The following is a 13,702-nucleotide window of genomic DNA, read 5'->3' as shown; positions in this document are numbered from 1 at the left end:
AGTCATTTCCAGTATCTAGAGGGGTCTGCTGTAAAAATAAATCACTTCCATTTCATAAGTGACCACACAAAGTCCAAATGCAGTGTGAAGAGAACCTTTCTGTTAAATGGCAAATGCACTTACAAATAACTCCATGAAATGCACACTGCCCTTCTCCTTCCAAGAAAAGGACTTTTCTGTTTCCATTTCTGTAACAGTAACAACCAGCTGAAAATATTTCATATTTATCTGCCTTACCAGAGTGATGATGATGTTGTTCTTCTAGGAACTCCAAGTCAAGCATTAGGTCATCTTCATCCAACTCACAGGAACCCAAGTTATTCAAAACATCCTTATATTAAGAAAGAAAAAAAAAAAAAGAAGGAATAATTAGAAGCATTTATCTGAGCAATCAGAGCTACAAAAAGGCAATTAAACACTAGCTATAGAAAGGTTTTCTGCTACTGTGGAGCAATAACAAATGGTATGAATCAGTTGTCCAGGTAGAAATGCATTTGTTGACCTTTTCTGTTTTTATAGGATCTTGACTATTTAACAGAAAGAAAGAAAGAAAGAAAGAAAGAAAGAAAGAAAGAAAGAAAGAAAGAAAGAAAGAAAGAAAGAACCAACCAAAATACAAACAGAATGACAAGTAATACCATATATAACTATTTCTTTTGGACAAGTCAGTGATGGGTTTGTGTCTTTCCAAGTTTACCCATAATTTTTTATGAGGCACAAAAATGTTATTCTTAGTACCACATTAACTTCTCAGTATTTGCTTTTCACTGAGCTTTTGAATTCTAAGCACTGCTGTCTTTACCAGTATACTCTGAAGAGTGATTTTACCGCTCCCTTTATCCAAGGGTTAAAGAGATATAAGTAATAACCTCATGAACTTTTAAGTATTAAGATGGGTAGTAAAGGATACATATACAGGGAGAAAAAAAAAAAGCCTGTGTGTTAACTGTAGCTGTGTAGCTGCTTAGGTCTCTGATCCTTTTCTGTGAGTCCTTCTGTTTGCTGAGTTTTAAATGCAGATAGGATAAGGCAGGTTTACATAACGTATCCTCTGGAAAGTCAGAAAGGAAACAAGGGGGCTACGACAGTAGCTTTTTGCACTACGTCTTGCCTTACAGGATTAGCTTCTCAGAAGCTAGATCTCTCAGATCTTTACCCTCTGAACTCTGAGAACAGCAGTTTCAGTACTTAGGCTTCATTTGAGGTCATGGAATGGCATTCAGCTTAGCCTTTGCAAAGCCCTGCCTGGACAAGACATGCCAGCAGCTAGACACGGGCATAACAACCTCTCTTTCTACCACTGAAGGCAGAAAGAGCTGCACACAGGGAGCCATGGCTAAAGAAAGCCTCCTCTTTGCCATCCAGGCAGAAGGCAGCCCGCACCACAACAGTTCACTTCTTCCTTGTTTACTGTTCCTGTCCTCACCAGGGGCAGCTTTAGAAAATGAGGGGATAAGGCAAATGTTTTCTCCAGCACCTACTGCCCTAAAGTTGCTATACTCAATGTATGAATCATTTTACTCTTCACAGCAAAATATGTCGGTGAACCCTGCAGAAGACTGGCACTCCACACATCTCTTATATTGCCAACACAAATGTAACCCACAGAACACAAGAATTTGGTGCCAAAGAGGCCAGTTGATCATCCCAAAGTATTGAGTTGTCTGTGTAGCAACCTGCTGGACAGAAAACATAATCATACACATTAACCTAGCAAAAATCCTCCTTGACTTCAGTGCCAAACATGGTTTTTTTGTGTTCCTTCTGAATATTTGAACTATTTCCCCTCCCTATTAGATTCCAATTATCATTCACACTCACTACTTACACTTATTCAAGTCTTTTAAGTAATTATTTCTTCAAATTCTGTTCTCTACACACTGGCAAGTGTCCTGGAGTCCTGTACCCCTAAATTCCTCTCCTGCCCAGACTTCGGGGGGAAAGCTGCCTGGTATCCCTCCCCCCTCGCCTGCCCTGCAGCCGTGAAGGGGGGGAGGGCTGCCCCGTGAGTTCCCGCTGGAGCCAGGCTGGGATTGGCCGTGCGCCTTCGCGCCTAAGGTGTGGTAACTCTGCCCTTTGTCTAGCGAAGATTATAACTATTGGGGGTCTTCCTGCCTTTGGGGTTCCCGCTTTGGAGTTTGCCTGTGCCTGGAGGTATGTGTCTGCCTGAGCTCACACACTCCCCTGTGCCTGGACTGCAGAGACCTTCAAAGGATTCGCTTTCCTATTGACACCTTTGTGTGCCTAACGACCCTTAACGACCCTTAACGATTCCCCTGCAGCCGCTGAAAAGAAGAGGAAGACAGACCGCAGGAGTCAGCCTGAGTGAGTTATTTGGCTTAGCTTAATTTAGTAAGAAACCACTATTAATTAATAGCTGAGGCCTTTTCCAACTTCTGACTTCCAATATAGTCAGATTATTGACGGTGTCCTTGTAGGTTAATTCTCAAGCAACTGAATCTGCTTACTAAACTAAATGAATCTTTGTATATATAGTTGTGGGGGCAGGTTTTTGGGAAAATAAAAATAACTATTTTTGATAAATTCCCAACTCAGCCACATATTAATTCCTGCTCTCCACAACAGCAAGACACAGACTTGTGTACATTCTTTCCCTAATGTACCATTGGCACAAGAAAACCTCTTCTGAGGCACAGAACGCACTATTGATGCTGTTAACTGTATTTACAGATGCCAAGCACGGACAGTGACAATTACCAAGTGCAGAGACAGAACCACACAGAATCACTGACACTGGAAAAGACCTCTGAGATCATCAAGTCCACCCTATGACCTAACACCAACACATTAGCTAAACCATGCCACCAAGTGCCACATCCAATCTTTTCTTAAAGAACTCTACAGCAGCAGGGTCCTGTACACCACTGTACAGAAGGGAAACACACATCACAAGAACATTGCAGTGTCAAGCACACAACATCCTGTTCCTCTTACAGGGCTGCTGGCAAGCCTTCACCACACTGACTGTTTATTGCTGAGGAAATGGAAACTTTCAACAATCAGTTTATTACTACACAGCATAAAATCATAAAAATAAGCCAAGAAAGTGCCATAAGCAGATGCGTTCAATTAGGTTACCATGTCTGATATTTACACAGACACTACTTTTCTAGTCTAGATTTGCATTAACACATAATGAATCCAAACTATAGTTTACTGAAGAAAAAGTACTCTGTATTAAACGAACACGGGAGAACACACACGGATCAATGCTACAGACAACCCAGCATTTACACAGCTTTTCAGTTACTGTTGGAGCTAGTGGGATGCTGAAGATTGAAAGTCTCATTTAGGGCTTAAGCATACACTTTAGTACCCAAATATCTTTCAAAACAGTAGCAGGAAATCATTGTTAGGCCCATCACCTTTAGTAAGTCACGGGGAACAGAAGAGGAGCCTGAGAGCTTGACGAAGGCAAAGGTGAATGCAGGCTTCAAAAAGGGCAAGAAGGGTAACTACAGACCAGTCTGGAAGGTTGTGGAACAATTCATCCTCGTCACTGTCTCTAGACATATCAAGGACAAGAAGGTCATTTGGAGCAGTCAACATGGTTTTAACCCACAGCAGTGAGGTGGAACTAGATGATCTTTAAGGTCATTTTCAACCCAAACCATTCTCAGATTCTGTGATGAAGTGAATATCAAAAATTGGGAAAAAACTAAATAGTGTTGGCAAAGTAAGATTCTAACCAAGGGGCAGTCATGTTTGACCAACATGACAGCCTTTGACGAGGACATAACCGGGTGGATAGATAATGGTATAGCAGTGGATGCTGTTTATTTTGATTTCAGTAAAGCATTTGACACTGCTTGCCACAGCATCCTCACAGCTAAACAGAGGCAGTGTGGTCTGGATGGTTGAGGAGTGAGGTGTATGGGAACTGGTTGAAGGGAAGAAGTCAGTCTTGTGGTCAATGGGATGGAGTCTAGTTGGAGGCCTGTAACTAGTGGAGTCCCTTGGGTCAGTACTGGGACCAGTGATTGGCATTGGAATGGGCTGCCCAGGGAGGTGGCGGAGTTGATATCCCTGGAGGTGTTCACGAAAAGCCTGGACGGGGCACTTAGTGCCATGGTCTAGTTGATTGGCTAGGGCTGGGTGCTAGGTTGGACTGGATGAGCTTGGAGGTCTCTTCCAACCTGGTTGATTCTATGATCCCTTCACCCATTTTTTTTGTGGACTTTTTGCTCCCATACTACTGAAACTGAAATAAGCAATGAGGTGCTAAATGCAGCAGACAAGTCCTCTGCCATTACCAGCCTCTGGAGAGTCACTTTAATGAGCATGCAGTCTCTAGTCAGTGTGATGCTTAATGGCAAGAGGGGGCAAATTTATTTTTCCTGACCACTGCTGCTGTGCATCCACACACTGGCTGCCTCTGGGGCCAGAAATTTTCCAGTGTTCAGTGCTCTTTTACACAAGAGATTTCACTGCAGTACATTGAGACTGTAAAAAAAATTGACTTTAGCTTGGAGATTGTTCCAAAAGGTTTGAGGTCTTGAGGTCCAGTATACAACTTAATGAAGCTACAAGACTGAAGTGCTTATATGTTTGCAATTACTCACAGCTCATGAAGGTTTCTGGCAGACAGATCTCTGAAGACAACGTTCACAGCAGTCACCGAAGTTAACTTGGGTTATATGTACATGTGTTTAAATTCACATTACTATTGTGAATTTAAACATAATAAAGGAGTATGGAAGAGGGTGGTGATCATCCCCCTGTGCTCAGCACTTGTGAGGTCACACCTCAAGTGTTGTGTTCAGTTTTGGGCCCCTCACTACAAGAAGGAGGTGTCTCTGCCCAAGGCAGGACAGTTGAAACTGGATGATCTTCAAGGTCCCTTCCAACCCTGACAATTCTGTGATTCTGTTTCCAGTGTAGGGCAACGAGGCTGCAGAAGGGCCTGGAGCACCTGGGCTACCATTAGTGACAGCTGCCAAGTGCATGTGGCACTGTTCACCACCATCCTCAGTGCCTGGCTATCCAGAGTGCCCCTGTCCAAGCTGCAGGCTGCCAGCTTGGCCAGGAGTTTGCTACGGCAGACAGTGTCAAAGGCCTTTGCTTTGGCCTTTCTGAAGTCCAGATAGACTACATCTACAGCCTGCCCCACCTCCACCAGACAGTCACTTGGTCATAAAAAGAGATAGGGTTGGTCAGGCAGGACCTCCTAAACCCATGCTGGCTGGACCTTGGCTATCCTGTAAGTGCCCTGTGATTGCACTCAGGATGATCTGCTCCATAATCTTGCCTGGCACTGAGGTGAGGCTGACAGGCCTGGAACTTCCTGGGTCCTCTTTCTGACTCTTCTTGTGGATGGGCATCATACAACCTGTGTTGTATACAGATGCATTTCTCCTGAAGAATCTGTAACCCTATTTCACTGAAAGCTCTAAAATGCAGAATCATTTCTTACAGGATTTTCTCCCCCTGATGGAACAGCAATCACTGGACTTTCATGGGATTTTTAGAACTACAAGAATAAAACTCACTTTAAAAATTCTTTGGGTTCTCTTTTGTTTTCCTTTCCATCTATGCTGGCCTCTAGAACATCTTTCTGATAATTTTCCTCTGGGTTACTGTTCTTAATTATTTTCTGAATACAGACTTTTATCTTTTTTTTCCCCTAAAGGATTCAGTGCTCATGTCTACCCACTGAAGTGATGAACCAAATGTGGTTTATAAAATTCCTCCCAGCCCTAGTGCTGCCTATATAACAGTATGTTGGCATTTAATGTCAGAAATTCCTTTTCTCCTTCCCTGTACAAACATAAGGGGAGGGCTTTTTGAAACAAGTGGTTTAGCAAGAGCACATAGAAAACACACTCTAGTGAGAATAATCTGATTCCTCTGTAAAGTCATATGTATGACAATTCACCTGTATCTGCTCAGGGTTGCTGCATCTCTGATGCAGGAAAAGATCGTAATTAAATCCTTCCATGAAGTCTGAAGTGACTTCTAGAGATTACCAAAAGATAGTACTTCATCAATATTGTATTCAGCAAAGGAACGTGACATGCGATCAGCTGAAGAATGAAAAGTGAGATACACGCAAGGAAAAAGAAAGACCTTGAGCTATTTAAAGTAATGTTAACTCCTAGACCCATACCTGAATAATTCATGGACATAATGAAGTACTTCCCTTTCTGTACTCTCCCACACACTTCAAAGGGAAAATGAAAGTACACAGAAGCCACCAAACAGAGAAATCCTTTAACAACACAGAATCCCTGCCAGCAGCCTAAAAATCTCTATCTCAAATATAAAGCTGATGAATGCCTCTCACACACCAAGAGAAGCTTAAAAGGGCTCTTAGTTCCTGACTAGCAGACTGTTCTCTAGTTCAGCAAAAGAGAGACTTTGGAAAGCAAAAAGCAGATCTTGTAATGTTTGGTAAGAACATTTTTCACTGCCAACCTCTGGAAATCCATTTATGTTACAAATTAATGTGCCCTTAAGAACCAAAGACAGAAGATTAGCAGGCAACTATCTAACAGTAGAGCTGAGATCCATCACACTACTCTTCAAACCACTTCTGTGACATGCTTTCAGCTGTGTAAGGAAGAATCACAGAAGCACACAGCATTTTCCATCCCATTCTCATTTCTGTCTTTTCAATTCTCTTCTAGCGATGTCTGTGAGGATGTTCCTTTTGCCTGAGTGATGATAACCAATGGACTCTCCTAACAGGTCTCAGTTTGCACTTGCATGAAGTTCACTAAGGCACAGTAGGGTTGGCTCCCTGAAGCCAAAGAATTCCAGCAAAGCCCAAGCCCCACTGGCAGCAGGAACAAGAGCTAGCTATGCTTCTGTCAGACCAACATGTCAATCAGCATTAGACAACAGGCAGAAGCAGTACCTACCCTCGAGCCTCCATGGGCAAAAACATTCAAGAAAATATCATGTTGATGTATGGCACCAACTTTCACCCTCCTCGTATTCACCAGCGTTACTGTCACAGAGACAGCACACATAGGGATCGCTTGGTAGGGTATTTCGACACTGGTGGAGGGTTGCACAGGCCTTAAATGACTATGTTTACCAATCTATTCATGCCAGGACATGTCGTCCCCCCGAAGGGTGTTGCCCTGCCTGTACTTGGGGTAAACAAGTTAAGGGGGACAATGGGACACAATGGCCTTGGTGCCTTCCAGTCTGGGTTGCCTCCTCAAGGTTGAAGTAAACACGTTACATAAGCTCACGTGCCCAGGGTGGGGACCGCACCTGAGTCCTCTCCTTATTTGGGGGTACCGGACCCTCGGACTTCACTTTATTTGGTGTTTTTGGCCTGTTGCCAAGCCCTCATTGGACAGAACTGTGGCCCAAGGACCATCAATCGCGGAGTCAAAACTCATAAAAGGGGACAATAAAGTGTCCCTGCTACCTACCTACCTCTCATCTTGCCTCTTGCTCCTTGCCACCCTCTGCCACTCATCTGCTGCTCCTAGCCGCTTCCAGCAGCCTTTGGGGACCACCGCCGCTGCGTGACTCCAGCCCATGGCAGCAGCCCAGGGAACTGACTAAGGCGCTCCTGGCCAGCCGCCGCTCCAGCCGCCGCTCCAGCCGCCGCTCCAGCTGCCGCTCCCTGCTTGACCGTGCCCGTGGAAGCTCCAGACAGTGCTCCCCAATAACCCCTGAAACCCACGATATTTGGGACCATCAAAACTGACTCCAGCCAGTGAGTAACCGAGAAACCCCATCTAAGCCAGCATAAACTCTCAACAGCCTACCCGTGGCACTTAGATGCCACAGACTCTCTTCCTCAATCCTTTCAAACCGCTGCTAAATTCCCAATTTGCTGTACACAGACATTCTGTAATATAATCTCGGAACCGCATACAAAGAGCTTGTGTGGGGTAGCTGTAAATAAGTTTGGTGAGGGGGGATTCCTTGTGTATATAATATTAAATTATTTAAACTCTTTTAAAATTCGGCCTCATATTTCATTCCCCCAAAACCCAGACGAACTTCTCCACGACAGACACCCAGACGTCATCAGCCTGCTTCTCACCACAAACCTACAGAAGCTTGTCTTCCCACACAGCACCTGCAGGTGCTGCCAACTGGTCTTGGACACATTTGCTGCTGCTGTGTCGTTCACACACTGCCACACTGGTAAGGACAACGTGCAGCTGAAATCCAGTTTGTCAGCACTGATCACTTGATTCTATGAGTGTTGCCATGCATGTAGCCGTGCATTCACCTTTGCAGCAGCAACCAAAGCCACAGGTGGCATTGCTTGCCTTGAACTCAGACATGCACACTACACCGGAGGGGCAATAGCCAGCATTTCTGTAACACACCAATGCCACTAATAGTGTAATTGGTAGCAGCTAAGGACATGCTTAATAACCTGCAGTTTCAAAGACTCAATCAGAAAGTGGAGGTCTATTTGCATAAATGTAAGCGTGCCAGTGAAGCAAAAAAAAAAAACCCAGCATGATTGTGGGAGAATTTTCTTGCTAACAGAACATGAGCTGATAAAGATGAGAATCCATGCTGTGAAGTATCCTTGAGTCCATCTTGGACTCAGAATACCAGGCGGCGGGTGGCACCCCCCACACGCAGCTGGAGGTGGGCAGAGCCTGCCAGCTGCAAGGGGCAGACACCACAGATTGTTGGCACAGACTGACCTATCTGTACCTCACACATAACTTGAGCCAATCTGTACTTTCCACTTGTACCAATCTCAAGCTAAGTTAGTTGTGCACACCTCTTCCAAGTACCACATAAGCTGCTGTATTGCCTCAATAAAGTGTACTGTTCTACATGCAGCTAGCTGATACTGAGTCAACTCGTCAGTACCCCCATCCCACCTCTGTTGGCCTCCCACAGCCACACATGGTGACAACAAAGGTGGTGTAATAGGCAGGGAGGGTATGTGAGGAAACCAGAACTAGTCCTTGTCCCAAAAATGAGATGATCTATGGGTGCCCTGATTTAACAGTCTGCTCTCACAAGCAAGATATTCTCTCACCCTAGATTAGCAGGCAGACTAATACAAAGCCCCCTGGGTTTAATGGCAATAACACAGTGTACAGTTACCTTAGCCTATTTTGCAGAACAGCACAGCAAAAGCAGAAGCAGCAGCAGAAGGCAGCCCTGTGGCCTGCACCCAGTGCAGCAGAGAAGAGCAGCACCCTAAACCCAGACACTGGAAGCTTCTCATGTTATAATCTGAACTTCAAGCTCTTTTCATTTTGAAGCTGGCATGACAGCAGCATGATGTTGAATGCACATCAGCAGATTCACCTGGTTAAACCCATGACACAAGGACAGGCACATAAGATCCATTCCCTTTCCTTCTGGGGCAAAGGCTGAGAAGCAACAAAACCCTGAAGATGAGGAAAGAAGCAGCAGCTCACTCTGGTTCCAATTTCCAACATCTGAGACTAGAGGAGCTTGGCCCCCACACTCAGTGAAGGTGATGGCAAGGACCAGCACCAGTACCTGCATCCCAGACAAACTGGCCTCATTTCCAGTCTCCTGGTCAGTCCCATCACAGCCACTTCTAATTCCTACACCTCTATGCCCACACGTGTCTGTGAACACAGCCAACAGGCAGGCCAGCTGCACACAGCTCTTACAGAGCTGGCAGGCAACAGGTGTCCTCAGCAGTTCAAATTTAGTGCACTTACACAACCACTAAAGTGTTCAAACAAATCCAGGTTCGAGCCAATCCGAGGTAAGGATAAGCTTCTGACAAAGCTGACAGAGACAGCAACCCCCTAACCCAAAATTCACTGTCTAGTAACAGAATGTGAAAGTAAAAGGCACATTTAAGATGTGCACACATGCATCAAAAAGCTTGAGGTTTTAGTAAGAGGAAAAACATCATTTCAGGCAGAGAAGCATTCTGCTGACTGCCATTTTTTCCAACTCAAGTGCTCAGATTCACTTTGGTTGTAATCAGATTCACACAGATGTTCTGTGTTCCAAAAGACAGGCTGTGTATATTTTCCATATTTTCATCTAGAATTTCATTAATAGAACACTGGAAAAATTAAATCTGTTTAAAAGAAAAAGTATGAAAACAGGAAGTAATACTATAAAGCTTAAAGTGACCAAATAAAGCCTCCTTTTATATTTTTTTTTCACCTCTCACTCATACACACATATGCTTTCTTCCCAGCAGAGAGCTGCATCTGCCACACACAATTTGCTTTGTGGATCAGTTAATGTTTTTATAGGTTTTGTAATAGTCAAAGTGCTATGCAAGCATTCTAGAGCAGTCATTATCATCAGATAGCTTTGGGAAAGGTTTCTGCACCTCATCTGCCAGATTTTCCTGCCAAACATGGTAAAAGCTTCTTGAGTATCTCTATCCCGCATTGATAGAAGATAGAATTTAGGCCACTCTTTGAAGCTGATTTATATACACCTTAGAGATGTGAGTACAAGTTATACAACACCACCTGGATTGGTCAGGTAGTTTTCCCAAAACCACTCAAATTCAACACATAACTCTGGCAGTTGAAACTTTGGAAACTAGAAATATCCAGCGGTGTTCTGATAGAGAGGGTCCAGCGGAGGGCTACGAGGATGATGAGGGGACAGGAGGGCATGGCTGATGAGGAGAGGCTGAGGGACCTGAGGCTTTTTAGTCTGGAGAAAAGAAGACTGCGAGGGGATTTGATAAATGTTTGTAAGTATCTGAAGGCTGGCCAGGAGGGGGGGGACAGGCTCTGCTCACTGCTCCCTGGGATAGGACAATGGGTGTTAAGTTGCAGCAAAAGAGGTTCTGCCTCAACACAAGGGGGAACTTCTTTACTGTAAGGGTCCCAGAGCACTGACACAGGCTCCTCAGGGAGGCTGTGGAGTCTCCTTCTCTGGAGCCTTTCAAGGCCTGTCTGGATGTGTTCCTCTGTGATCTGTGTTAGATAGGATTGTCCTGCTCTGGCAGGAGGATTGGACTCGATGACCTCCTTGGGTCCCTTCCAACCCCTGATATCCTGTGATCCTGTGTGATCCTGTGACAGCACCCAACTCAATGCTTCAGTCAACATTTACAGGGTCAAAAATTGCTTTATGATACCTAATTGATCTTCAGGATAATTTTTGCCTTTTCTTGGTTTCTTGATAAACCACTACCAATGCTAAGAGGCAAATCATGCCAATCACTTTGAAGAATATGCTCCAACTACTGGGCCAGAACAGAACAATTTTCCTTCTGCCACCATCCAGCAGCCCCATTCACCTGGTAGCCAGTACTGCTTAGCACACGGTTTGGGGACTTCTCAAAGCAGCAAGGCAAATGTACATGCATGGTGTGCTGCACTCAAAATATAAACCAATTTCCTTACAAATAACCTCTCCCCAGAATGTCCTAAGTCTAGCTGTACCATCCATACTGCAGGAGAGAGTATTTGTGGGTGACAAATAAAGTGTGTCCAGATGGCCAAAAAAAGTCAAAGGCTTCCTGACTGGGATCAGAAATGCCGTGATGGGATTGTCCCCCTTGGACTTGGCTTTGGTGAGGCTACATCTTGAGTGTTGTGTTCAGCTTTGGGCATCTCAATACAAGAGAGATGTTGAGGTACTGAATCAACTGCAGAGAAAGGCAAAAAAGCTGGGGAAGGGCCTGGAGGAAAAATCTTATGGAGAGCAACCAAAGGTCAATTTGAAAAAGGGGAGACCTCATCAGCCTCAAGCTGCAGCAGGGCAGGGTTAGACTGGACCTTAGAAAGAATTTTTTCCCAGCAAGAGTGGTCAGGCACTGGAATGTGCTGCCCTGGGAGGTGGTGGAGTCACCAACCCTGGTCCTTTGGATATGGTGCTTGGGGCTATGGTTTAGGGAGAGCCTTAAAGAGTAGGGATGTCAGTTGGACGCAGTGATCTTGAGGGGCTTTGCCAACCTGAACATTTCTGCAATTTTACAGTTTGAGCACTATTTTATTCTAAGAAAAGAACTTGCTACATGTGAAAAACTCAACTCTCCTAGACATGTGATTAAATAAAATACTTTTGGCTAGTAACAGGATTCAAGGCTGAATCTTCAGCTAATTTGTAGCCTGTAATATTAAAACATGAGCCTTGAAAATGCAACCACAAGTGACCGTTTCCTATAGCATCATTAGTGCAACATCACAATAGATCTGCTACTGCTAATATTATTTGCTTTCTGTTTCCATGGTAACTTGGGCCTATGGCTGTTCTGGTAAACAGGGTTTTAAATCATTCTTTGAGAGAAGCTTCTGCTTAGATGTCATTTTTCCACTAGTGCATACTTTCATCCACTTTATTTTGTTCTTAAAAACAAACACACACACAAAAAACAAACAAACAGACAAAAAAAACCACCACCACCAAAAATCCCCCAACAAGTATAATGGCAATGGCTGGTTACTGCAGTTGAATGTGCAGTGAATCAGGAGCTTGAGGAAGCAAGGTTCGACTAACATCAGCAACACAAAATGCAACACTGCAGCCTGGAGAGGTATCTACAGCTCAGAGCCTTAAGACAATAATCACTTGCTGGAAATTCAGTAATGCATACATTTTATAGGCTGTGGTACATCTCCCCTGTACTTTTCAAACTCTTCAATGCTTAAACCTATCTCTTTCAGTATCCACATGTGCCTTTTCTTCTAACAAATATGTGGTCCCCTTGATAACTGAATGGAAGAAAAACATTAATATCTATGGCAGTATCCCATTCTTTCCCATGATTCACACAGGTACTTCAAATGAAAAGAACAATTTGGTTTCCCATACATGCCTAGATTAAGAACAGAACAGTATGCTGGTATGAGAGGACACCTGGCTTTTATGTCTGCATTCAGGGAAGGTCAAACCTGTACACTCATCTGCCAGTCACCATGATAATCACAACCAGGGATAACTGACAGAATCTCATTGCATCATGGCACTCAACTCCCCCCCTAAAAATAATATGTAGAGAAGTCACTACACTACTGAATGGATGATCTCCTTGTAGGAGCAAAGTGGAGAGGCAGGGATCCATCCCGAGGGACCTGGACAGGCTGGAAAGGTAGGCACAAATAACCTTATGAGGTTCAACAAGACCAAGTAGAGAGTTCTGAAGCTGGGTGGAGGCAATGCCAAGCACAAATCCAGGCTGGGCAGTGATTGGCTGGAGAGCAGCCCTGAGGAGAAGGACCTGGGGGTGCTGCTGGAGGAGAAGCTCAACAGGAGCCAGCAGTGTGCACTTGCAGCCCAGAGAGCCAAGCAGAGCCTGGGCTGCAGCAGCAGAAGTGTGGCCAGCAGGGCCAGGAAGGTGATTCTGCCCCTCTGCTGTGCTCTGCTGAGACCCCACCTGGAGTACTGCATCCAGCTCTGGAGCCCCTGGGACAAGAGGGCTGTGGAGATGCTGGAGAGTGTCCAGAGCAGGGCCAGGAGGATGCTAAGAGGCTGCAGCAGCTCTGCTGTGAGCACAGATTGAAAGAGTTGGGGCTGTGCAGGCTGGAGCAGAGGAGGCTCCCAGGTGATCCTTTTGTGGCCTTCCAGGATCTGAAGGGGCCTACAAAAAAGCTGGGGAGGGACTTTTTATGCTATCAGGGAGTGACAGGACTGGGGGGAATGGAGCAAAGCTGGAGGTGGGGAGATTCAGAGTGGATGTGAGGAGGAAGTTGTTGAGCAGGAGAGTGGTGAGAGGCTGGAATGGGTTGCCCAGGGAGGTGGCTGAGGTCCCATGCCTGTAGGTGTTTAAGGCCAGGCTGGATGG

At 44.9% G+C, this 13,702-nt stretch overlaps 1 protein-coding gene across 1 annotated transcript in view; it reads right to left on the bottom strand.

Annotated features, from left to right (window-relative positions):
- CCSER1 (coiled-coil serine rich protein 1) overlaps positions 1-13,702 on the bottom strand; it is a 982,230-nt gene that overhangs the window by 821,697 nt on the left and 146,831 nt on the right. The window contains exon 5 of the mRNA XM_064148336.1: positions 238-331. Within this exon, the coding sequence (XP_064004406.1) occupies positions 238-331 (94 nt within the window). The remainder of the gene's footprint in view (positions 1-237; positions 332-13,702) is intronic.

Source organism: Pogoniulus pusillus, chromosome 9 (assembly GCF_015220805.1).
Source record: "Pogoniulus pusillus isolate bPogPus1 chromosome 9, bPogPus1.pri, whole genome shotgun sequence".
NCBI classification, from domain to species: Eukaryota; Metazoa; Chordata; class Aves; order Piciformes; family Lybiidae; genus Pogoniulus; species Pogoniulus pusillus.
The sequence above is the reverse complement of the archived record's forward strand: the minus strand, read 5'-3'. Positions and strand labels throughout refer to the sequence as shown.